This window comes from Dromiciops gliroides, chromosome 3 (assembly GCF_019393635.1).
Source record: "Dromiciops gliroides isolate mDroGli1 chromosome 3, mDroGli1.pri, whole genome shotgun sequence".
Classification (NCBI taxonomy): domain Eukaryota; kingdom Metazoa; phylum Chordata; class Mammalia; order Microbiotheria; family Microbiotheriidae; genus Dromiciops; species Dromiciops gliroides.
Window position 1 is genome coordinate 28240776 of NC_057863.1, and position 24987 is coordinate 28265762.

At 37.3% G+C, this 24987-nt stretch overlaps 1 protein-coding gene across 1 annotated transcript in view; it reads right to left on the reverse strand.

The window, feature by feature from the left end:
* SERPINI2 (serpin family I member 2) overlaps positions 1-24987 on the reverse strand; it is a 44250-nt gene that overhangs the window by 5634 nt on the left and 13629 nt on the right. Inside the window, exons 6-7 of the mRNA XM_043997538.1 lie at positions 18524-18621; positions 3753-3839 (exon numbers count right to left, since the gene is read on the reverse strand). Coding sequence (XP_043853473.1) covers positions 3753-3839; positions 18524-18621 — 185 coding nt within the window. The remainder of the gene's footprint in view (positions 1-3752; positions 3840-18523; positions 18622-24987) is intronic.

Below are 24987 nucleotides of genomic sequence, written 5' to 3' on the forward strand. Positions count from 1 at the left end.
TTTGAATAGGCAGGAAAGGCCACGTTGTTTGAACAATTCACACACACACAAGAAATGACACATTTTCTAAACACAGTAAAATTTGGAATAAATTTAAATGATAAAGAGCAAAAGATAAATATTGTATGATTTCTAAAGTAATCTTCTCTATACATTTCCGCTAGCTGGCAAAGAATACCAGCAGTTATATTGTATTCCATTCTATTATATCAGATTACAATTGAAGCTGTAGCAAATGGGTATTCTAGGTAGGCCAAGTATCCAACTATTCCTTCTTGACTTTGTTTTTCCATGACCGTCTCAAGATGCAGCTCTGACCTGCATCCTATCCATTCTTCAGCTTTGGGGAGGGGAGTAGGCATTTCTCAAAGGCTTCTTAAAGCCAAACACCAAATTTTGCAAAACTGTTCTATAAGCATGAAGGTTTTATTTTTTATTTTTCTTGTTGCTGTTATGGCTAAGATGTCCTCACAAAAGAAATCCTACCTGCTTGCATAACAACATACCCAAATATTTTGTGGTGCATGCATGTAGAATTTTTACTGTGAGAGCACATCCAGAGGATTGTGTTCAGGGCAGGGCACCTTTTTAAAAGGATGTTGATGAGCAGGAGACAAATGTAGAAGAAGGCAACCACTATGGTGAAAGGCCCTGAGTTCATGGCCTAGGAAGATTAACTAAAGGAATAGGGAATGTGTAGACCAGAGAAGAAACGACTCAGGGAAGACATGACAACTGTCTTTAAGTATCTTAAGGACTCTCATGTGAAAGAAGAATGGAATCTTTTCTGCTTAGCTTCAGATAGAAGAAGTGGAAGCTTCAGACAGAAAGCAAAAAGAGGCAAATTAAGGAAAGGTAAAGAAAACATTCCCTACAGTTAGCGCTACCCAGAAGAGAAGTGGGCTGTCTTGGGAGGCAGTGGGTAGGTTTCCCTATTAATGGAGGTCTTCAAGCAAAGGATGAATAACTATTTGTTGATTAGGTGGTAAAGAAATGTATTGTCCTGACACAGGTTTGACCAAGGGGTTCCTGAAATAATTTCCAAATATAAAGAGCTAGGAGGCAGAGTGGGGAGAGTGCCAGGCCTAAAGTTAGGAAGACTTATGTTCCTGAGTTCAAATTTATCCTTAGACGCTTGCTAGCTGAGTGGCCCTGGGCAAGTCACTTTACTCAGTTTGCCTCAGTTTCCTCATCTGTAAAATGAGCTAGAATAGGAAGTGGCAAAGCACTCCAGTATCTTTGCCAAGAAAACCTCAAATGAGGTCATAAAGAGTTGGGAACAGTTGAAATAACTGAACAAAAATAACACTGACCTTTTAAGGTTGTTGTGAGGATTTAATGAGCTAATAATTATGGAGTGCTTAGCATAGTGCCTGGAACATAGTAAGTGCTATATAAGTGTTAGCTATTGTCAATGTTGCTGTTGATGATTTTGGATTAGTCCTTTACTAATACTAAGATTGTATGTTCTCTCATTCCCTTCTTTTTGGCACACGGTGTTGCAGTGATTAGAACACTGGACCTCGAACCAAGATAACCTGGGGCCTCAGACAGCAGATATATGACCCTGAGGAAGCTCCATTATCTCTTTAGTCCCAATTCTCCTCATCTATAAAATGGGGGCAATAATAACTCTTCCTTCATAGGAGTGTTTATGAAGATCATATGAGATAACATGTATAAGTTACTTTGTGAGCCTTAAAACTCCATCTAACTACTAGCCATGATTATTGTTTTATCAGTGTTTATCAATATGGGGGGGGGGGGATTGATTACTTCCTTCTAGATCACACCATTCTCATTCAGCTGAAATTATCACTGGCAATAATTTATTTATTCTTTAAGATTTAAGATAGGAGAATTGTTAAATGATTTTTAAAAATTCATAAAATATCTATTCCTCTCATAAATATTTGCTTAGCATGACAAAAGGGTAGGAGAATGTATGCTCTGTCAGGGATTTGTGACTTAAAGTCATGAAAACCTGGGTTCAAATTCTAGTCATGTGTCCCTCCCTTAACTTTTCAAGGACTCAGTTTCTTCCTTCATAAAATGAGAGAGTTGGACCTGCTGTCCTCTAAGCTCCCTTTCAACTCTAAATGTGTGTGTATACACATCTATCCACATATCAACATATATACACACATACATACATACAAACACACACACATCCTGGGAAAGGAATGCAGTCTTAGCCCCTCTTTATATCTCCCCCCACAAAAGGCAAGGCCTTTTCTATGAATTATTCACATTATGTGGCTTTTCAGTTCCTTTCCAGTGCTGGAATTTTATGATGCCAGACTGTAGTGGTCCTCCTTAGCCTTACAGAGTAACTTTTAAAGTCCCCAACACAGAGCAGTGGCCAGCTCCTTAGCTGATAACAATATGACAACAATAGATTTAAGGTCTATCCATTTGACCTACACATTTCCTTGGCATTGCTTGTTATTTGAAAATTAATCTGAATGACGTTTTAATGAAGTGCTGCTCTCAATGTGGCTATTAATTTATAGACATTTATCAGATATTTTAAAAAATATGTGCTTTTTTTTAAAGGTATGCACTTGAAAATATTGGTTTGGAACTGAAAAATTGTATGATTATACAATAAGATAAACCACTGGGAGACTCATTAGAATTAGTTTGTCTTCAATTTCTAATTAGTTCTCCTAGGTTTAAAGAAAAGTTTTAAAAAGTGTCTATATTACAGAATTGTATGAAGCTTGGGCACTATAGAAACTGTCATTAATTAGGGGAAGTATAACATGAAATTATTGCTCTGGTATAGTAAATGGCAGCAGTCACCAAAGGGGAATTAGCAAAATTGGGAAATAATAATTACAATAAATGATGACTAACATTTTTATATAACACTTTAATGTTTGCAAAGTGCTTTAAAATATTATCTCATTTAATTATCACAGAAAATCTGGGAGTTAAGTGCTATTATTAGCCTCATTTTAAAGATGAGGAAAAGAGGTTAAATGATTTGCCCAGGTCACACATCTAGGAAGTGTCTGAGGGTGGATTTGAATTCAGATCTTCCTGATTCCAGGTCCAGTGCTCTTTCCACTGCACCACCTGACTATATCATAGAAAGTCAGTACTAATAAAATTTGTCTAACACATATTCCTAGAAATTCAATAAATGTTATATTTTTTGTTAATTACATTTATAAATCTTTGAATTGATATATTTTATTTTATTTATACCTGGGCAGCCCCTCTATGCCAGTTTGCAGGTGAACTGATTATTTAAATATCACTAGGCTTACACATATAAAAACAATAACAACAACATTTCTATAGCAGTATGTACCAGGTACTGTGCTAAGTGCTTTGCAATTATAATTTCATTTGATCCTCAAAACAACCCTGGCTAGTAGATACCATTATTATCATGGGGAATACAGGGAAAATGAGGCAGACAGGAGTTAAGTAATTTGTTCAGGATCACATAGCTAGTGAGTATCTGAGGCTGAATTTGAACTCAGGTCTATTCTGATGCAAGGCCCAGGACTCTATCCACTATGCTACTTAGATACCACATCTAAGCCTTAACACACCAATAGATCTACTCTCTGGGAATTTGCTAGAGCAAAAAATGAACATTCATTTTATTGCAACAACTTCATTATCCAGTATACTGACTAGAACAGGTAGAGGAAAAGAAGTAATATCCAAGGGCTGATCCTCTGATTGTCATTTCTCCTAGTCCTTCATGCCATTTTTAAAGCAAATGTCTGTCTTACCAGTTGCTACTGCTGCTTCACTGCCATCTTCATTTATCACAAAAGCAATTTTTTGTGTGACTTGGGAGATGTACAAATCAGATGAATCTGAAGGAAAAATAGCAAATATTTTCAATTATGAAAGAGAATAACCAAGAAACATTGCCAGGTAGACTGCTCCAGACAGTATATCTTTTTTCTTTTCAATGATCAATGAAAAAGAGTTTTTTAAAAGGTTATTTTTGTCTGGTTTTTAAGGACATAGGCCTTGTAACAGGAGGCATATTAAACATGTAGCCCCATTTAATGAAAAATTTTATTAATGGAACATACTTGTTTTGACACCCTGACAAGTTTAATGATAGGTGTGTTTTCTTTATTCAATTTAAACAAATGCTTTGTTTTAGATTGTCAATCAATCTGGCTCTTTTTTACTATTTCACTGACACTTCTAATGCCTGATGAGTGAAAATGCTTCCAGGAAGCCAACCCAAAGAGAGGAAAAAGGAAAAAAGGTGTGAAATGAGGGACCTTCCTGCTGTGGAGGGGCCTGGAAGCCTCCAGGAGATGGGCAATGGAATGTCTGAAAGGATCTTTTGGTTTGGCCTGAAGTTCCAGTTAGTAGTAGGGAAATGCTTTCCTGGATCAAGGGCTAACGGGCCAGAGAGGATTTGTAGGGGTCCCAGTGACTGCACAGGAAGGAGAGCTTGGAATGGGGAAAGAGTAGGATTGGAAAGGCTACTAAATGAAGTTCTAGAGAGAAGACAAGATAGCAGGTTTCAGGAGGTTCTGAAAAACAGACCAGACCTAGGACTAATAGTACAAATCTACCTGAGTCTAGTTGAATGGGTATAACATCCATTTCACTCCAGACAGGCTAAAGCAAATAAAAGGAACAGGTCTTTCTTCCTGTTCCTTAAGCTCTGTCTGACATCCTGATCTGTGGTGAGACCAATTGAGTTTGTAGAAGAAATCTGCACTCTGTAAACAGGCACAATTTCCCTATGCTTGTAGTTTGTTTTATGTTGCCTGGTAAAAAGATCCTTTTAAGATATTCTAAATTGTAAGGGGGCTTAAATCACTAAAGACACTGGGAGTTGTATTTCTTTAAGTCCAAGAGGAATAAAAACTATTTTAGAGGAGAGAGAGAGACAGAGACAGAGAGACAGAGACAGAGAGAGACAGAGACAGAGAGATAGAGACACAGACACAGACACAGAGATACAGAGACAGAAAAAGAGAGACACAGAGAGATACAGGGAAAGAGAGACACAGAGAGACAGAGATCCAGAAACAGAAACACAGAAACAGAAAAACAGAGAGAGACACAGACACAGACAAAGATAGAGAGAGAAGAAGAGAAAGCACAAATGGATATCATTTTCCAGGAGATGGAAGAGATTTGCACTAATTCTTGAAATGATTGAAATGTCTTGCCATGCAGATCATTAAGAGAATCCAGCAGGGGTTTTGTGTACTTGAAACTGCTTGAACAATGGAATTCACTCCACTCTTTGTTTCTATTTTTTGGTCAGAAACAATGAGTGGCATAGTTCATTATGAGGTGTTTCTCCAAACCAACTGACTGGATCTGCTACAAATGTATATTATCTACTCATAACTGGGCTGTCAGTCCTTTTGAAATGACTTACTATGACTCTCCATAGCAACTATTCTATGCTTCCTCATCTCTTTTCAAGTCTTCTATGGTACCTCCCCCCATACTCTCTGCTGAGGACTCTACCTAACAATTCACTGAGAAAATTAACGGTATTTGCTGAACCTTCCATAACTACCACTAACTTCTCTCTCTTCTCAGTGCTAGTCCCTCACATTCAACTACCTATTGGACATTTCAAACTGGATATCCCAAAGATATCTTAAATCAAAAACATTATCTTCTCCCCAAACCCTCCCCTCTTCCAAATGTCTATTTATATCAAGGACAGTTCCATCTCTCAGTTACCCAGGTTCACAACCTTGATATCATCCTCAATTCTTCTTTCTCACTTACCACATCTAGCAAATCTGTTGCCAAATCTTGTCATTTATACCTTAAGAATATATTTTGTTATTTATCTGATTCTTTCTACTCATAGATTCCAAATTACTTCAGTTTTTTTCCTTATCACCTCTGGCCTAGATTATTTTATTTTTGCAAGGCAATGAGGGTTAAGTGACTAGACCAGGGTCACACAGTAAGTGTCAAGTATCTGAGGCTGATCCTGAACTCAGGTCCTCCTGAATCCAGGGTTGGTGCCACCTAGCTGCCCTCTTGCCTAGATTATTGAAAGAAATTGAACAAGACATAAATGAACTTCCAAAATTAAATATATGTAATGTATACACACACACGCACAAACATATATATATATATATATACATACATACATATATTTTTATGTATGTACACACACATACACATACTGGAACTAGAAAGATTTGTAAGGAACAACCTTTGAATGGTTCTCTCTGCCCCAAATCTCTCCCTACTCCTATTCTTCAGCTTCCTAAAATGCAAGTCTGATCAAACCTTCCCCCTACTCTATAAGCCACAGTGGCTTCCTATTACCTCCAGGATCCAATATAAAATTTTCTATTTATAATTTAAAGCTCTCAATTATTTGACTTCTTCCCATATTTCCAATTTTCTCCTTTATTCCCATCACCAGACACTAAAATCCAGGTGATCTGGTATTCTTCTTCCTTGCTCCCCAAACTCCATGTCCATCCACTATCTCTCATACCTGGAATGTTCTTCTCCTTACCTCTGATTTCCTTTGTGATTCACCTCAATTTCCCCCTTCATCAGGAGGCCTTTCCCACCCACCCACCCACCCCCAGTTTCTAATGCCTTCCCTTATGAGATTACTTCTCTTCTTTGTCTCTCATGTACAACTATTTATATTCTGACTCATTAGAATGTAAGCTCCTTGGGGCAGCTAGGTGGCTCAGTGGATAGAGCACTGGCCCTAGATTCAGGAGTCCCTGAGTTCAAATCTGACCTCAGACACTTAACACTTACTAGCTGTGTGACCTTGGGCAAGTCACTTAACCCCAATTGCCTCACTAAAAAGAAAAAAAAAAAGAATGTAAGCTCCTTGAAGATACAGACTTTTCTTTTGGCTTTTCTTCATATTCCCAGGATTTGGCATAGTGGATGGCCCATGTTAGTAGAGAAGAACCCCTCCAGCACTTTCAGGGCAGGCACTCTTTTCAGCCACCTACAGCTCTACATAGCTTGCCACCCTTCACATTAACCCCATCTCCATTGCCTTTCAGGCACAGAGAATTGTCTGACACCCTAAGAGTACACCACTTGAGGCGGAACCCTTGGGAACAATGATAACCTACCTGAATGCATCCCACAATGATTAGCATCATTCCAACCTGTCCTATCTACCCCAAATCACTGATTCTGAACCTCCTGTTACCATTGTTCAGACCCCTTTCATATCCCTTATTGATGACTCCTTTATGACATCCCTCTCCCCTCTGCCTCCCTCCACCAGGACCACCATCAAGCTCCCACTCTGAAGCTGTGATCTCAGAAAAGCCTGCACCATAGGTAACAAACAGAATTTAATCTTTTTTTCTCCTAATGACACAGCTTCCCTGATTGCCCTTTCCAAAACTTGATGCACTTTCACTCATACCCTCCACTGATCATGATAGAGGAGCTGGATTGCTCCTTATTTTTCCCAGTGCCATTTCCCTACTCTCCATCTACCAACAACACTCAGTGCCCCTTTGAGGTTCATTCAATTGATATTTATAAGCCTACCAATATTCTTTTAACTGGTATCTATAGACATCTTGAACACTTTCCTTCCTTCCTCATTGACTTTGATGCCTGGCTCCCAGTCTTTCTCTCCTCTGCAACTGTTGTGCTTATAGTAAAGGACTCCCTCAAATATCTTAAACTCTTAATTACTCAGTTTACTCATTTCCCATGACCTACCCCTCTAACTCACCACAGATACACACAGTGATGGTCACATCACTGATGTTGGCCTTAACTCACAAGTATTTTATAACTATGTTCATGAAGTCTGCAATTCCTTTATCTGATCATAATCTGTTGCATGCCCTCTCTTGCTCTGTCTTGCAACATCAAAACCTGTTCTTCATCTTTATCTTCAATCAATCCATCCCTCACTTATTTCCTAAGCAAACAGTCCTACACTGGCTATATTCCTCTCCTTTCCCTATCTTGACTCTGGTGAACTAGTTCAACCCTACACCATCCCCTTGTCTTGACTCTCTTTCTCCTCTACTCTATCAAAGATCTTGCCATTCTCAACCTCACCCTGGATTACACCCACCAACCAAAGCCTTTGCTCTTTCATAACTTCTAGTTTTTTATTCCCCACTACTCATTAGGCATTTCAAACCAGATGCCCCATAGACATCTTCAACTCTACCTGACCAAAACTAACTGAACTCATTATTCCTCCATTAAGACCCTCTCCTATTCCTAACTTCCCTATGACTGTAAAGACTACCACCCTCCTCCCAGTCACCAAGGCTTGCAACTTTAGATGACGTCCTCTATTCCTCACTCTATCTCTTTCATTTTTGTTTATCCAATCACTGGTCAAGTTCTGTCCATTTCAGCTTCACAGGACTGCCACCATCCTGGTACATGCCCTCATCATCTCATTCTGGGACTATTGTTGGTCTCCTTCCTTCAAAGCTCTCCCCACTCCAGTCCTTCATTCACTCAACTTTCAAACTAATCTGACACATAATCTGACCATATCACCTCCCATTCAATAAATTCTAGTAGCTTCCTATTGCCTTGAAGATCAAATGTATTCTGATTTGGGATTTTAAAGCCCTTCTTAACTTGCCCCTTCCTACTTTTCTAGTCTTCTCACACCTTACTGTCCTCTATATACTCTGCCATCCAGTGACATTTGATTCTTTGTTGTACCTTGCACAATATATTTCATCTCTCAACTCCATGAATTTTCACTGACTTTTTCATGCCTGGAATTCTCTCACTCTTTATCTCTTCCTCCTGCTTTCTTCAAGAAGCCTTTCCTGGTCTTCCTTAATCTTAGTGCTTTTCTTCTGAGACCACCCCCAATTTTTTTCCTATATACATTTTGTTTTCACATAGTTTTGTGCACATCATCTTTTCAATTAGAATGGAAGCTCCTTAAGAATAGGGATTTTTTGTTTTTGTTTGTGTTTTTGTTTTGTTTTGCCTTTCTTTGTATTCCTAGCACTTAACAGTGCCTAGTACATATCAGGTATTTAATAATAAATCCTAGGCAACAAATAGTAGGTATTTGAAATAGTTTTTGTCTCATGGACCGCTTACTGGTCATTTATATTTTCAGCAATCATTTTCTAGAGAAAGATAATTTAAATTTTATCATGAGTTGGTGTTTTCACTATATAAAGTGTGATATGTGAAAAGGTGAAATCTATGAATAATTGATCATACCTAGTTCAGCTTACTGGGAGACCACCTTCCTCCTTGTCAATTAATATGCTGCCTGAGGGTTCAAAACATTTACTGAATTTTAATATATAATCATATTAAGCTTGAAAGCTTTCTAGTTTACCGAGAAAAGAAGTCTGAGACCTTTGCTCCAGACTAAAACCTTTAAGAGGTAATCTCATTATCTCCAAACTGATATTTTTCTTTGTATCAGTGAACTTTGAGTATTCTCTACCCTGAAGGCAAGAAAAAGGAGAGCTGAGATAAAGTGGAGATGTCAAGTCATGCTCTCTGCCTGGCCTTTGCAAGTGATAGCTGTGGTCAGGGAGAATCAGCTCTGCTTCCTCTCCTAAAGGGAGGGATAAGAAGGGATTCACATCCAAATTACCCTCCACAGGAACATCTGCTAAGGACAAATATAATGATTTCCATTCGTATGGTATTTGAAGGTTTGCCATGCACTTTCCCCACAACAGCCTGTGATATAGGTATTATCTCCTCTTTCAGAGGCAGCTATAAAGGATAGAGGTGGATATAGGTATAGTAGATAGAAAGTTGGCCTCAAAGCCTAGAAGACCAGCGCTCAATTCCGGCTTCTGACACATACTAGATGTGTGACCCCAGGTAAATTCTTTAACCTCTCAGTGCTTCAGGCAGTTCTCTAAGACTTTAAGTCCTTAGAAGATGGGATGCCAATCTGCATTAGTGGAGGAAGTTTCCTCCTCAAGTTGCTCCTTTGACCCATGAAATAACAATTGCCTCTCTATTTCCCCATCCACATTTTATAGATGAAAAAAGTTAGGCTGTAAGCAGTTAAGTGATTTGTCCATGACCATACACATGATTGAAGAGGAGATATGGGATTCACTGCTAAATCTCCTGAATCTAAATTCAAGACAACATAACTGACTTTGTCCTGAATTAATCAGGGAAAAGACTTCAGGGCTTCCTGCATTTCTGTTAGCATGACAAAGGGACCATCTTAACCTTTAACTTGCCATCTTTGTGACAACCCAAGCTGCTTTTGCCTTTGTATCCCCAGTGCTGCACTTAATGCTTTGCTCCTAGCAAACACTTAATAAATGTCCTTCACTCAGATATAGGTGGTCAGTTGTAATGGTGGCACTGCCCAACCCCAGCTCTGGTAACCAAGGTTCAGCTAGAATGGGGCAGAGACTAGAGAAACCAGAAGCAAAACTGCTAGTGACAATTGAAAAGATTAATCCTTTCCTGCTGGAGATTTGCTTTTAGCTATTTTAGTACTTAAAGAGCCTCATCTAAGCCATTGCTTCTTAAACTGTGGGTCTCTACCCAATATGGGGTCACATAACTGAATGTGGGGGTCACAAAAATTTGGCAATAATACGAGGTTATGTATTCTTATTTTATATGCCTGGGGTCACATAAAAATTTCTTGGGTGAAAAGGGGTTATGAGTGGAAAAAGTTCAAGTAGCTCTGATCTAAACATAATGGGACCAAAGGTTTAAGGATATAGAACCAGAAGGTACCTCAACGGCCATCTAGTCCAAATCTTCTTACTTTACATAGAAACCTGAGGCCCAGAGAAGATAACTGGCTTGGCCAAAGTCATATAGGAATTATAAGAAATGGGATTGGAACTTAGGATCTTTAACTTCCACTAGTCAGTGCTTTTTTTATTATTATTATAACATCTATTATCAATTCCATTTAATAAACATGTATTAAGTGCCTACTATAGGTAGTAGCAGACAGCTAGGTGGTGCAGTAGATAGAGTACTGGGCTTAGAGTCAGGAAGATTCTTCTTCATGACTTCAAGTCTATCTTCAGACACTTATTAGCTATGTGACCTTGGGCATGTCACTTAACCCTGTTTGTCTCAGTTTCCTCACATGTAAAATGAGTTAGAAAAGGAAATGGCAAGTTACCCAGTATCTTTTCAAAGAAAACCCAAAATGAGGTCACAAAGAGTCCTACATGACTGAAACAACTAAACAAAGGGACATTGTTTGTTACTGAGGTAGAAAAATGCAAAAAGATACCTTTAAAAGGTTTCCATTCTAATGGGAGGGGTGGATGGAATAAACTCACATAAATAACAATGTAAGATAATATACAATAAGTTCAAGGGATAAGTCTATTCAAAGCATCAAGGGGACTCTGAGGCTATAACCCCTGTGATCTGAAGAATAATGGTACCATAAACAGTATTAAAAAAATTAGGTGGAGAGCAGAGGTTTAGGGGAGAAAGAAGAAGAGTTCAGTTTTAGGCATGATGGTTTTTAGATTCTAGTTGGACATTTGGTCAAAGATACCAAAGTCCAAGTATAGCTCTAGAGAGAGTTCAGGTTTTGAGATCTATAATTAGGAGGTATGAAGCAAACTGCTCAGAGGTGATCATTGGAGCTTTGGGATTAAATGAGATAACCAAAAGAAAACTAATAAATAGAAGAGAACCAAGTCATACTCTTAATATACACTTTGATGAGAGAGAGAGAGAGCTAAAGGATTTAAAGTTAATGAAATAGACAGAGAAGGACCAAGTGGAGAAGGAAAACCATCAATTCAAGTGCAGAGTCATAGAAACAAAAGATAGAGATAGTATCAAGAAAAATGAGATGGTCAATAATGGCAAATGCTAGGCAAAATTAGTGTGGATAAGAACTGGAAAAAAAAGATCAGATTTGCTGAAAGGAAGAGTAATTTGGGTAAATTTGTGAGGCAGATACCAGATCATCAGGTATTAAGAAGTGGGCAGGTAGCAGGCAGTGGAGGCAGTAATTATGTGCTACCCATTCTAGAAGTTTAGAAGAGAAGAGCTGAAAAGAGATGGAATGATGGCTGAATGGAATAATAGGGTTGTCGGGAGATAGTTTTGTTCTAACTGACCTTAACATATTTTATGAGAAGGAAAAATATCTATCTATCTGAAGATAAGAAACTAAATGTTTGCTAAATTGGAAGGAATGAAATAATCTTTCTCAATAACGGAGGCCATATCTGAAGTCATTTGTAAGTGTTACTTCTTCATAGGGAGGTATAAAGAAGAGTGATCATAGAGAAATGTTGAGGAATAATAGTACCAAGAATGCCAGGAATTAGCTATTTAGCAGAGGGTGATATCCCATCCTCTTTGGGAGCAGAGTAAAAAATTATTCCTTTTTGATTGAAAAAAGATAGCATGAGGTTTTCATGCTATTAGTGAGAGGAAACTTTGCATGATCATAATAGCTTTCTTCCTTTCTTTTGCCATAAAGATAAAATGGTTAGAAAGATAAGAACCAAGAATCAGAAATTTGTTTGTTTGTTGTTTGTTTTTACTTCCAGACTTTTATCACATGAAAAAGGGAGAAATTGGAAAGATCGATTGAGAAAGACTAAGAAACCACTGGCTAAAAAAGCCAAAAAATAAAATAAAATAAAATAAACAAAACCTGGCGATCCCCAGCATCTATCAGAAGTTGTTGTTGCTTTTGAAACTGGATTAATTCCCCAAACCATGAACAAACCCAAAGAAGAGTCCAAATAACATATTAAAATAAGTATCTTGTGATATAAAAGGCTATATTAGTTCAGTCCTATGAAATATAAAGTGTGATAAATAAATAAATTATAACTGAGAAATATATGAAATTGTGTCTCCCTTTTTATTTCTTTGAAATCTTGCTCAATATTTTATACTAACTTTCAAATAATTTTGTTTATATTGTTTTATTTTTTATTATTTAAGAACTATATTATAGACAGAAATTTGTTGTACATGATAGGGAAGAGGAAGCAGAGGGAGAAAAATTTGGAACTTAACATCTTATTTTAAAAATGATTGTTAAAATTGTCTTTACATGTAATTGGAAAAAATAAAGCACCACCAAAATAGATAGATAGATAAATGATAGGCTAATGAATGAATGCATAAATGGATGAGTGATCAAATGAATGGATGCGTGTGTGGATAAATAAATAAGCAAAAAAGGAGTTATATTATGAATGTTCAAAAATGATGAAGAAAAGGAAAACTTATTACTCCCTTCTTCAATAATAACAAAATGATGAATTTTTGTGAAGATGTAGAGTATATTTCACATATGTCAGATTACTATTGATTTGATCAAGAAGGCTTTCAGTGGAATTTTTAGGGCAAGAGAGAGATAAATCCCAGGGAGGAAAAAAGCTCCAGAATCACATTGTATAAAGCAGGTAATATTAAATATGTACATAAAAGAAATAAATAACTCCCAGTAATTCTCAAATGAAAATATAAAAGGACTGAGACAGGAATAATACTGAAGGTTCAAGGTCTATCAATGCATAGAATATAAAAAAATGAAATGAACTTTTAGTTTTCACTTATACAAGCAATTAAATAGATATCATTGAGACTTGGTGGTATTGTAGTTTTATTGGATGAGGCCAGCAGTAGAGTATATTCCACTGGAAAGAATCAGATAATATGGAAATGGAGGGAGAATAGTTCTACCAGTTGAGAATGAAAGCACAGTGTAGAGCATTTGGAGAAATATAAAAGAAAAACAAAGCAATATTAATTGGGAGAGCATACAACAGACCACTTGACAAGACAGATTAAATGGACTATGCTTTCCTAATACGGATTACACAACTTGCTCAGAGAAAAAGCATAAAGTTAAGGATGGAACAATTGAATTTGAATACAAAGTCTACTAGGAGTACAAGTAAGGCATCTGAGAAACTCTTCAGTTAACTTGAAAATCAGAAAATAGAGGAAGGAATGAGGACTATTTATAGTTGGGACTAAGTTCTAGCTAATAAAAAAAATATGGTGGTCAAAAATCAATAACAGGAATCTTCAAAGAAAAGTAATCAAATTAACTTTCAGTTTGTAAGAGAAAGAAAATTGTATACTAGGATTAATCAGAAATCTACTTTAAACTTTAGGAAATTAAATTTTGAAAAATTACCAGAAAAGATGACATGATCCCATAACCTGAAACTATAAAGGGCAATATTAAAAGGGGATGTGAGATATTTTTAAACTGAAATTCTATCTTTTTTTTTTTTTTTTTGGTGAGGCCATTGGGGTTAAGTGACTTGCTCAGGGTCACACAGCTAGTAAGTGTTAAGTGTCTGAGGTCAGATTTGAACTCAGGTCTTCCTGACTCCAGGGCCAGTGCTCTATCCACTGCGCCACCTAGCTGCCCCAAAATTCTATCTTTCTAGTTGAGATTCATGTCAGTGACAAAACGTTTATGTCTAAAGAAAACAATGAAGTGGTACAAGGAGTTCTCTGATAACTTCAGATTTTAAAAATATGCATGAAAAGTGAGAAGAGGGCCACATAATCAAGAATGGAAAAAAAAAGTTGTAGGAATGAGAAAGAGAAGAAGGAGAAGGAGGCAGAGGAGGAGAAGGCAGAGGAGGAGGAGGAGGCACAGGAGGAGGAGGAAGAGAAGAAGAAGAAGAAGAAGAAGAAGAAGAAGAAGAAGAAGAAGAAGAAGAAGAAGAAGAAGAAGAAGAAGAAGAAGAAGAAGAAGGAGGAGGAGGAGGAGGAGGAGGAGGAGGAGGACGAGGAGGAGGACGAGGACGAGGACGAGGACGAGGATGATGAGGAGCATGACTAGAATGAGAAAGAAGGAGAAGAAGGAGAAGAATAAGTCGAAGAAGACAAAGAAGGAAGAAAAAGAAAGAAAGAAGGAAGAAGAAAGAAGGAAAAGAAGGAAAAAGAAAGAAAAAGAAGAAAGAAAGAAAAAAAAAGAAAAAGAGGATCATGAAGGTTAAATTTCAGAGTCCACTGAAATTTATAATCAATCAATACATAATCAACAAGTGCCTAGATGTGTCAGGCACCAGGGATAAAAGAATAAAGAATGAAACATTGTACTCTCATGGAGCTTATACTGTAATGAGACACCTTCTAAACTGCTCCCCCATTTGGAAGAAGCATAAATCAAGGAAGAGCTAGTCCCATTGTCTGAAGTCAATGAAGTAACGTTAACCAAAAAAAAAAAAATCAATGACAAAGTAGAACCATTTAATTTCTAGTTTGTTTCTCTATCCTCCAGAAGACTGAATGGTCTTCAAACAAGCAACATGAAGAAGAAATGAAAGGCCACAGTAGGTAAATAGATAGCAAGAAATTACCTAGGTGCTTTAAATGTGTTTAAGTCTCCAGGCCAAAACAATTACCTACCTGGATACTAATAGAATATGTTAATGTCATTCTATCACCTCTGCTGGTGATATGTAAGAAATCATAGGGAGAGATGCTAGAAAGTTGAATGTGTGTTTTCTTAGTTTGTTGAAAGGAATCAGATAAAAAGGAGAGACAGGGCAATAGCAGTTCATACAAAGAAAGGATGCTCTTATATAGAAACTCCAGAATAGAAGATTAGAAGCATAGGAGTGTTTGGATGAAGATAACAGGAGAGAAATAAAATGATATTGCTGTGGGAACAAAGCACATCTCTCCCATTTTGCATCTTTCTCCCCTCCACACACACTTTCCCCGTAATATTTCAGGGAATGTGTCCTGGATCAGATCCACAAATTCCCAGTCATGCAGACCCTCCTCAATTGCAGTGAGGTACATGCTATTTCTTTGTAGAGATCTATATTCTGCTAATATAAAAAGAAGAGATTAGTCTACTTCCCCATGCTTTATCCTTTTTTTATACCATCCATAATGTAACTCTTTAGTAATAAAAATTACCCATGTTACAAAGAGGAAAAAGATAAATTTAGGAAATTCCAGACTGTCTTCATATTGATCTACAACAAAATTCTAGAGGATTAATAAAGAGCAAGCATTTTGAAAAGAAAAGGGAAGTCACTAAAATCAGCACAGGGTCACTTAACAATCTAAGAAAAATTGGCATGATTATTATTTTTTTTTGCAGGGCAATGGGGGTTAAGTGACTTGCCCAGGGTCACACAGCTAGTAAGTGTTAAATGTCTGAAGCCAGGTATTCCTGGCTCCAGGGCCAGTGCTCTATCCACTGCGCCACCTAGCTGCCCCATGATTATTTTTTAATATGATGGAACTTCTGGGTTTGTAGGACATGCCTTTATTGAACAATTATACCTTGATTTCAGCCGATTTGACAAAATCTCCCATGATATACTTATTGGTGGGAGACTGAAATAGTAGCTAATTAATAAAACCTGTAGATAGGTTCACAGATGAGTAAGTGTTGATTAATGATCATCTGTTAATTTGAAAAGGGGGTTTGTGGAAAAATGGAACAGGACTATGTCCTTTTTGTTATCCGTAACTGGCATGAAGAAACATTAGGTATATTTATCATGGTTTTAGATAACCTATAATCAAGGAGGGGTAGATGATGTGACAGACCATATGGTTCTGTTAACCTATGAGTTGTGTTACAAGTAATATCCCCTCTATATAGGTGAGGAAACTGAGGCCCAGATAACTTTTAAATCCAGGCCTCTCCTGATTCAACAATGAGCACCAACCACATTGCTTCAAATGCTTAATTCTGATGAAACTATTTTAGAAGTAAAATCTGAGAGGCCCAGGGGCAGCATGTCAAATTCTTATATCTAGGACATTCTGTAGACCAAGAGTGATGAGTTGACCAGTGGTAGCAGACAGAATTCACCACTCTTATTGACAAAGGCATTATTTTTTTTTTTCCCTCAAAGCAATGTGATACAGGGGTAAATGTGCTGTATTTGTTTTTGGAAAACCTGGGTTTGAATCTCAGCTTTGTTGTTTTCTATTTTTGAGACTTCTAACCTCTCCTGATTTCAATGTCCACATTTGTTAAATGAGAGGATTGGGGGGGCAGCTAGATGGCGCAGTGGATAGAGCACCGGCCCTGGAGTCAGGAGTACCTGAGTTCAAATCCGGCCTCAGACACTTAACACTTACTAGCTGTGTGACCCTGGGCAAGACACTTAACCCCAATTGCCTCACTAAAAAAAAAAAATGAGAGGATTGGCTTAGATGATCCCAAGCTAATGACAATAATAACCAATATATACACTGTTTTAAGGTTCGTGAAGCATTTTATATATGTTGGTTCATTTGATCCTCACAATGACTCTGAGAGGTAAGTGTTATTATCTCATGGTAAAATGAGGATATTATTATCCCTACTTTACAGATGAAGGAACTGAGGATGATGGAAATTAAATGATTTTCTCTGGATTATACTATCAGTCTGAGTCAGGATTTAAATTCAGGTCTTTCTGACTACAAGTCCGGTGCCCTATCCATTATACATCTAGTTGTTATCTTTAAGGGCAGTCTCTGCTCTAAGCCTATAGAGTATAAATAATTATTATAGCATGCTACATAGGTCATACTTACTAGAGAGCCCGTAGGTATGTCTATGTCAGATTACCACATTGGATCTTTCAGAGTACATAATGTATCAATCAATAACAAGTATTTACTGACTTTGCAATTCATCAAAGTACCAACATCAATACATCGATAAGGGCAATTTTGACTTTCCTTTCAGGTTGTAAGGATGCATCGTGAAAAGCCATGGGTGAGCCACCCATCATGCATTACCGATCTCAGTGATTGATCTTCGATTGGATCTGAAGCTTGATGGCACCAATTTGTCACATTGTTTTCCACTCACTCATCCAAAGGAGAAATAATCCAAGGTACTTGATTCTATTTCTATGTCAACTAACAATCATGGATCAAGGTATAACTTCAGCAGAAATATTCAGTGACCTGCTTTGTGCTATAGATTTTCACTGGAAAATCTTTGATGAGGCAAAGTTGACTGAGTACAAGCCAGTGTAAAATCCTTGAGTGTGGGGACCGTGCCATATTTGTCTTTGTATCTTCCCACACTATGACCAGTGCCCTGCCCATACTTAGCCCATAGTGGACTGACACTCAAATGTTCTGGAGTTTTTGACAAGGCCTACAATAGAGGAACAGCGGCAGCTTGCAGATGACTGTTTCAAGGACTTTAATATTCCTACATTAGCATTTGCAAAATGGTTTATGAGAGTTTTTATTAGCTTTCCTTAGAGAAGGGCTGTGAAGTTATTATTCCCATTTTAGAGATCTAGAAATGAAAACGTCTGAAATAAGGACTCATGGTTCCATTTTAACTCCATAAATCCACTAAAAATTGCAGTTATCAGGCTTAACTAATGGTTCCAAAATGTTTTGTGAGATCTATGAAGGGAGCTATTTAAGCAGAAAGCATACTGAGAGCTAGTTGGCAGTCTGAGTGTACAGAAGTGACATTTATGTAGTCCATGCTTGCATTTTATGGGGTCTATTGTTTTAAGTTTGAAAATTAAGTAGTTAAGGGGCATAACTAAGGGAAGAAAAAAACTGAAAACATGCTTTAAAATATCTGGAATAATATGCCAATCATCCATCACACTACCTGCTATTCCTGATAGGTCACAGCCACCACTAAATATCTCCGTTATATTCAGAGCCTTGAAAACTTCCTCGAAATCTAATTTTTGTTCTATTTGAAACCTGTAGGAAAAAAAAAGGAAATGCTTGAAACATTCTCCGTGACTCTTACCAGATTAATTTTTTTTTACCACAATTGACTTTGAAATGAAATACTTTTTTTTGAAATAATTACATTTTATATTTAATCAAGTTTTTTCATCTTTCCTGGGTCCCACATAGGTGAAAATCTTCTAGTTTTCATTAATATCTCAGAAACAGTCAGAAAAATATCCCCAGTAGTTGTTTTTTGTTAAATTAACCATGAAAAGAATATTTGAACAAGCTGTTTTGTGCTGTGCCTCTACTTTAGAGATCAGCAGCATTATCATATATAGCATTTTAAACTTCTCAAAGTGCTTTACAGATAACATCTCATTTTATCCTTACAGACCCCATGCAAGGTAGGTATTAATATTTTTATTTCCATTTTACAGATGAGAAAACCAAGGCAGGCAGAGATCAAATTACTTTATCAAGCAGCTAGTGTTTGAGATTTGATTTGAACTCAGTTCTAACTTGTGAGGCCTCCAGCCTCAATGCAGAAGGATATCTGCCAGCTGGGGTATATGCTCCCTAACTAGGCTGAGCTACTCTATTGCAGTGAGCAAACTGCAAGCTGCTGATGCCTTAGAGCAGAAAGCCAGGGACTCGGTACCTGGACTCTGGCAGAAGAAGTTTGGGACAGTGTATGCTGTACCCAAGGAGCAGAACTCAACCTTAAAAGGCACAAAAGAGGCTAAAATATAAATAAGAAACAGAAAAGTGGTGACTGGGAGGATTAAAATATAAACTCGGAGGAGAACAGCAACGATAAAATGCCTCTATGTGAAGACTTAAAGGGGAAGAAGAATTGGTCTTGAGACCAAAAAGCCCTCTTGAAAGAGATCAAAAGGGATTTTACAAATCAAATTAGAGAGGTCCAAAGAAAAATTGGGAAAAGAAATGAGAGATATGCAAGAGAAAGTCAAAAACTTGGAAAAAGAAAATAATACCTTAAAAATACAATTGGACAAATGGAAAAGGAGGTGCAAAAGCTGACTGGGGTAAGTAATTCCTTAAGAATCAGAACTGGGCAGATGGAAGCTAATGACTCAATGAGACAACAGCAAGAAATAAAGCAAAATCAAAAGAATATAAAAGAAGAAGAAAACATAAAATACCTCTTCAGAAAAACCAGAGACTTGGAAAATAGATCCAGGAGAGGCAACCTAAGAATAATTGGACTACTTGAGGACCTTGATAAAAAAAAAAAAAGAGCCTTGACAACATATTTCATGACATTATCAAGGAGAACTGCCCCAATGTCTTACAACCAGAGGAAAAATTAGTAATTGAAAGAATCCACTGATCACTTCCTGAAAGAACCCTAAAAGGAAAACCTCAAGGAATATCATAGCTAAATTCTAGAATTATCAAGTAAAGGAAAACTCAGGTCTTCTTGACTCCAGGTGCAGCAATCTGTGCAGTGCACCACCTAACTGTGTATGAATTCCCTATACCAAGAAGCAGTACTAAAGAGGAAGGAGATCTGAGTTTGACATGTGAGGACCTGTCACTTACTACTTGCCATACAATCATGGATTTAGAGTTGGAAGGAAGCTTAGAAGACACTGAGTACAACCTCCTCATTTTTCAGATAAGGAAACTGAAACCAACAGAGGTAAAGTGACTTAGTCATAGAGCTAGGAAGTGCCTGAGGTAGTATTCGAACCCACCTTTTCCCTACTCCAAGTCCAGCACTCTATCTGCTATGTCACTTAGTTACCTGAATTACCTTGGGCAAGACTTTGGACCTCGCTTTCACCATCTGTGCCAATGGGTAAGTTGAACCGAGGATTTTTTTTTTCCATTTCTAAATCAGTGGTCATGAGAATCTTCTTCATAGTGCAACATGAAAGTATACTTTTAGAGATGCCTCCTAGGCTGAGTGTCAAAACTGATAACAAGAGAGCTAAATGATCTATTCTTTAAGTTTTCCTAGAGGGGAAAAGGGTCTTGAATGACTATGCTCAGAACCTGTGATAAGTAGGTTTCAAAAGGGACATGAAATGTCTAGACTGTCTAAGTCAACAAACATTTATTAAGTGCCCACATCATATACACCACTTCACATTATGCGATTTTTCCTGGATAGTAAGTAAACTGTGATGGCTAGAGTGCTGCCCATGGACATAGGAAGACCATCCTTCAAATCTGACCTTTGACACTTCTTGACTAATTATATCACCCCAGGCAAGTTATTTAATTTCTTTGGACCTCAGTTTTACCACATGGACAATGAGGATAAGATATATGTTGTGTACTTTGAGGTACAGTGGAGTAGATTGATTCTTCCTAGGAGTCAGTAAGATGTGAGTCCAAGTCCTACATCTTACATGTGATGGCTGGGCAAATCATCAAACTCCCCACTTATCTCTGACTATAATCATCAGAAAAGTTTTCAGAAGATATGTTCCCATAGGGATATGCTCCCATAGGGAGCACTCTAGACCAGCAAAATCACAGAAGAAAGAGAGGAAGGCAGGCAGGTAGGAAAGAAGGAAGGAAGGAAGGAAGGAAGGAAGGAAGGAAGGAAGGAAGGAAGGAAGGAAGGAAGGAAGGAAGGAAGGAAGGAAGGAAGGAAGGAAGGAAGGAAGGAAGGATCTAATACAAAGCATAAATGGAATAAATCAATATTGATGGATCTTGAATGAATTTGTTGATGATGAATAGGAACATCATCTACCAATGGGTCAATAAGCATTTATTAAGTACCTCTTATGTATTTTCTGTTCCTGGAGCTAGGAAGTTCAAAGCAGTGCCAGCCCTCAAGGAATTTACATTTTACTAGATCTAGACCTGGGTTCTAGTGTTGTATCCACCACTAATTACATGTGTTACTTTGGATAAATCACTAAATTTTTCCTTGACTTAATTTCCTTATCACCCAGTGAAAATGTCTCTAATATCAAGGTTATTATAAGTATCAACTCAAGGAATAAATATAATAGTGACATTATTAATAAAATTGATAAAAGTTCTCATTTCTAAAGTATTTTAAATTTTGCAAAGCCCACTAATTATGTCTCAGAATATTTTTATACCAGCCCTGAGGTAGGTGCCATTATTATCCCCATTTTACAGATGAAGAAACAGGTTCAGAGACCTTAAGAAACCTGTGCAGGTCTACAGAGGTAGAATTGCTTTAGGGCAATATTCAAATTGAGTTCATCCCTAACTACCCATTTTATGATCCATCTAAATTGCCTCTAAGCAATATGAAATCACTTTGCAAAGCTGAAAGGGTTTGAGTTATTATTAACTACACCCTTTGGAAGACTTTTAAGGCAAGATATTCACCAATAGAATGTACGCAATATATGAAAATTCTGCTTAATTCTTTCAGATTTACCATCATGACTCAGCTGCCTTCCTTCTTTCATTAGTGCATTACTTTTCAGGATGTCCATGTTGTTATTCTGACTAGCCCCAGGCTGTTCTACTCCTGAATCTCTCTGTATTCTTCCTGCATGCCCCTGTTCTAATATGTTCTCCATTCTACTCCCCTTCACTTCCCTTTTATATGTTGTCCTCTCTTGTTAGACTATAAGCTCCTCAGGTGCAAGTATTATTTTTTTTTGCTTTTTGCTTTCCAATGTATCCCCAGAACTTAGCCAGAGCCTAGAACATAGTAAGCACTTAATAAATGTTTGTTGATTTGATTTGACAAAGGTATACAAGCATTCCAAGAACTATTATAATACTACTTGCTATAGAGTTCTATAGGATAATGTACTTGAAACAAACCTGACTTAAGTAAAACACTAGAAAGATCTTGTTATGATGTGAACATATCTTCCATTTTGTACATTTACACTCACACTTATAAAAGTAAACTGTTTGGGGGCAGCTAGGTGGCACAGTGGATAAAGCACCAGCCCTGGATTCAGAAGGACCTGATTTCAAATCCAGCCTCAGACACTTGACACTCACTAGCTGTGACCCTTGGCAAGTCACTTAACCCTCATTGCCCTGCAAAAAAGAAAGAAAGAAAGAAAAAAAGGAAGGAAGGAAGGAAGGAAGGAAGGAAGGAAGGAAGGAAGGAAGGAAGGAAGGAAGGAAGGAAGGAAGGAAGGAAGGAAGGAAGGAAGGAAGGAAGGAAGGAAGGAAGGAAGAAAAGAAAAGAAGAGAAGAGAAGAGAAAAGAAAAGAAAAGAAAAAGAAATTCCTCCTGTCTACTCACTTCTCTAGAAACAGTCATGTTTCCCTAATTAATGTGAAGAAAGAATTCTGTAAGGCTTTGCTATTGAAGTGGCTGTGATTTTTATGATTACAACCTTAAGTTGAATCTAGTTGAATTAGGCTGAGAAGACAGTTCCTTTTTCATATGCTCATTCTTGACTTTTACAAATCTAGATGTTCCCATGTGAAAATAAAGGAAAGTTGGTATAAATAGTTCCATGGAAACTAGAAGGCACATTTCCATGTTGAAATTATGCCTAGCTTTTGGTTGTGTGGAAAACTTACTGTTCATCCCTGCAAAACTATTGGTTGAGCTTTCAACATCAACTGAATAATCCAAATTTACTTTATTTTACCTGGTAGAGGGAAGAAAATTGTTGGGGGGTGTGTTTCAGAGTTTTGTTTCAAAAAGTTTGGGACCCCCATTTAAATGGATCAGAAGATATCATCTGATGAATGTAATACACAGTATCATATAGTAGAAAAGAGTGTTGCACATGGAGTCCAAGGACCCAGGGTTCAAATCTCATCTCTGTCAATGATCACCTGTATTATCTTGGGCCAAGTCACTTTGCATTACTTTCCTCATCCATAAAATGAGATAGTTGTAGAAAATGGCCACTGAGGTCTCTTACTGTTCTAAATCATTTTGATTATGTTTTTTTTTTCCTTCATAATCTGAAACTATGAATGTACAGCTATAGTAAAAACAAAAGAAGATACTAGAAAAGCTCTGTTACAAAAAACAAAACTGAATGCTGCACAATCATAATGACTAAGTGTCCCAGAAAAGAAGTGAAAACATACATTTCGCTTCCTTCTTTGCAGAGGTGGGAGTCTATGGGTGTGGAATATTGAATACGCTGTCTGTCAAACACAGTTGATGTGCTCATGCATTTTGCTAAATTGATGCACTTTATCTCTTTCCCACCCCCTTTGATACAAAGATTAACTTTCTCCATCATGAGGTTGAAAAGAATATATTTGGATATTTAGGTGATATCAAAACAAAATATATCGATAAAAGCATTTTAAAAGAAAAACAAATATTCCATTGCAATGATGATAATAATAATTTATATGTACATAGCACTTCAAGGTTTATAAAGTACTTTACATACGTCATCTCATTTGGTGCTAAAGACAAAGCTGACGTGCTATTATTATCCCATTTTAAAGATAGCAAAAGTCTCAAAGAAGTGAAGGGACTTGCCTAGGGTTACATAGCTAATAAGTAACTGATGCAAGACTTGAATCCAGATCTCCTTGATTCAAGTCCAGCGTGCCTTCCACTGAGCCATCCTGCTTCAGAAATGGATGAGTTAATAATCACATCTTGAACCCTAAATAGAAAGTGTCATTTTTTTTCTTCTCAATGAAAGATGAACAGATAACTGATATTCCAATTCCCTTCTTGTTAAGTCTTGATTAGGGTGAGAGAAAAGGAGAGGCAGCATCCCCATGAATTTATCTCTATGATCCTATTTTACATTTAAAAAAACCAAAGAACTTGTACTTCTCATAAATTGTAAACCAATCCCAGAATATCCTTTAGTATGGATAAAATACACAGTGAATAAATGCGGAATTTAGTCAGCACTGAGACAGGTCAGGGTGGGAACTTCCTTCACCAGCACTGAATATAAGGCATTATCGTATCATAAATTAAAAGCCAAATAGGAACCTAGAGGCCATTAAGCAATACCTCCAGGGCAGCTAGGTGGCGCAGTGGATAGAGCACCAGCCCTGGAGTAAGGAGGACCTGAGTTCAAATCTGGCCTCAGACACTTAACACTTACTAGCTGTGTGACTCTGGGCAAGTCACTTAACCCCAATTGCCTTACTAAAAATAAATAAATAAATAAATAAATAAATGAAAGAGATACCTCCAAGGAAATTCCCTGAGGTAGACAGAGATTAGTTGATTTGCAGGTCACATAACTAGTAAATATCAGAGATAGGATTTGAATCTTGGTCTTCCTAACTCCAATACTACGTACTATGTGGTACTGCCTCTCAAGCCTAAATGAAAGCAACATCAATTAAAATAACAACAAGTAAGTGGACAAAAAGACTCAATTACAAGCCATAAGTTCATTCAGAACTGTTTAACAGATAGGTATATATTATTTGAATTCCATCCCAAGCAGTCCTATTGAGGAGACCT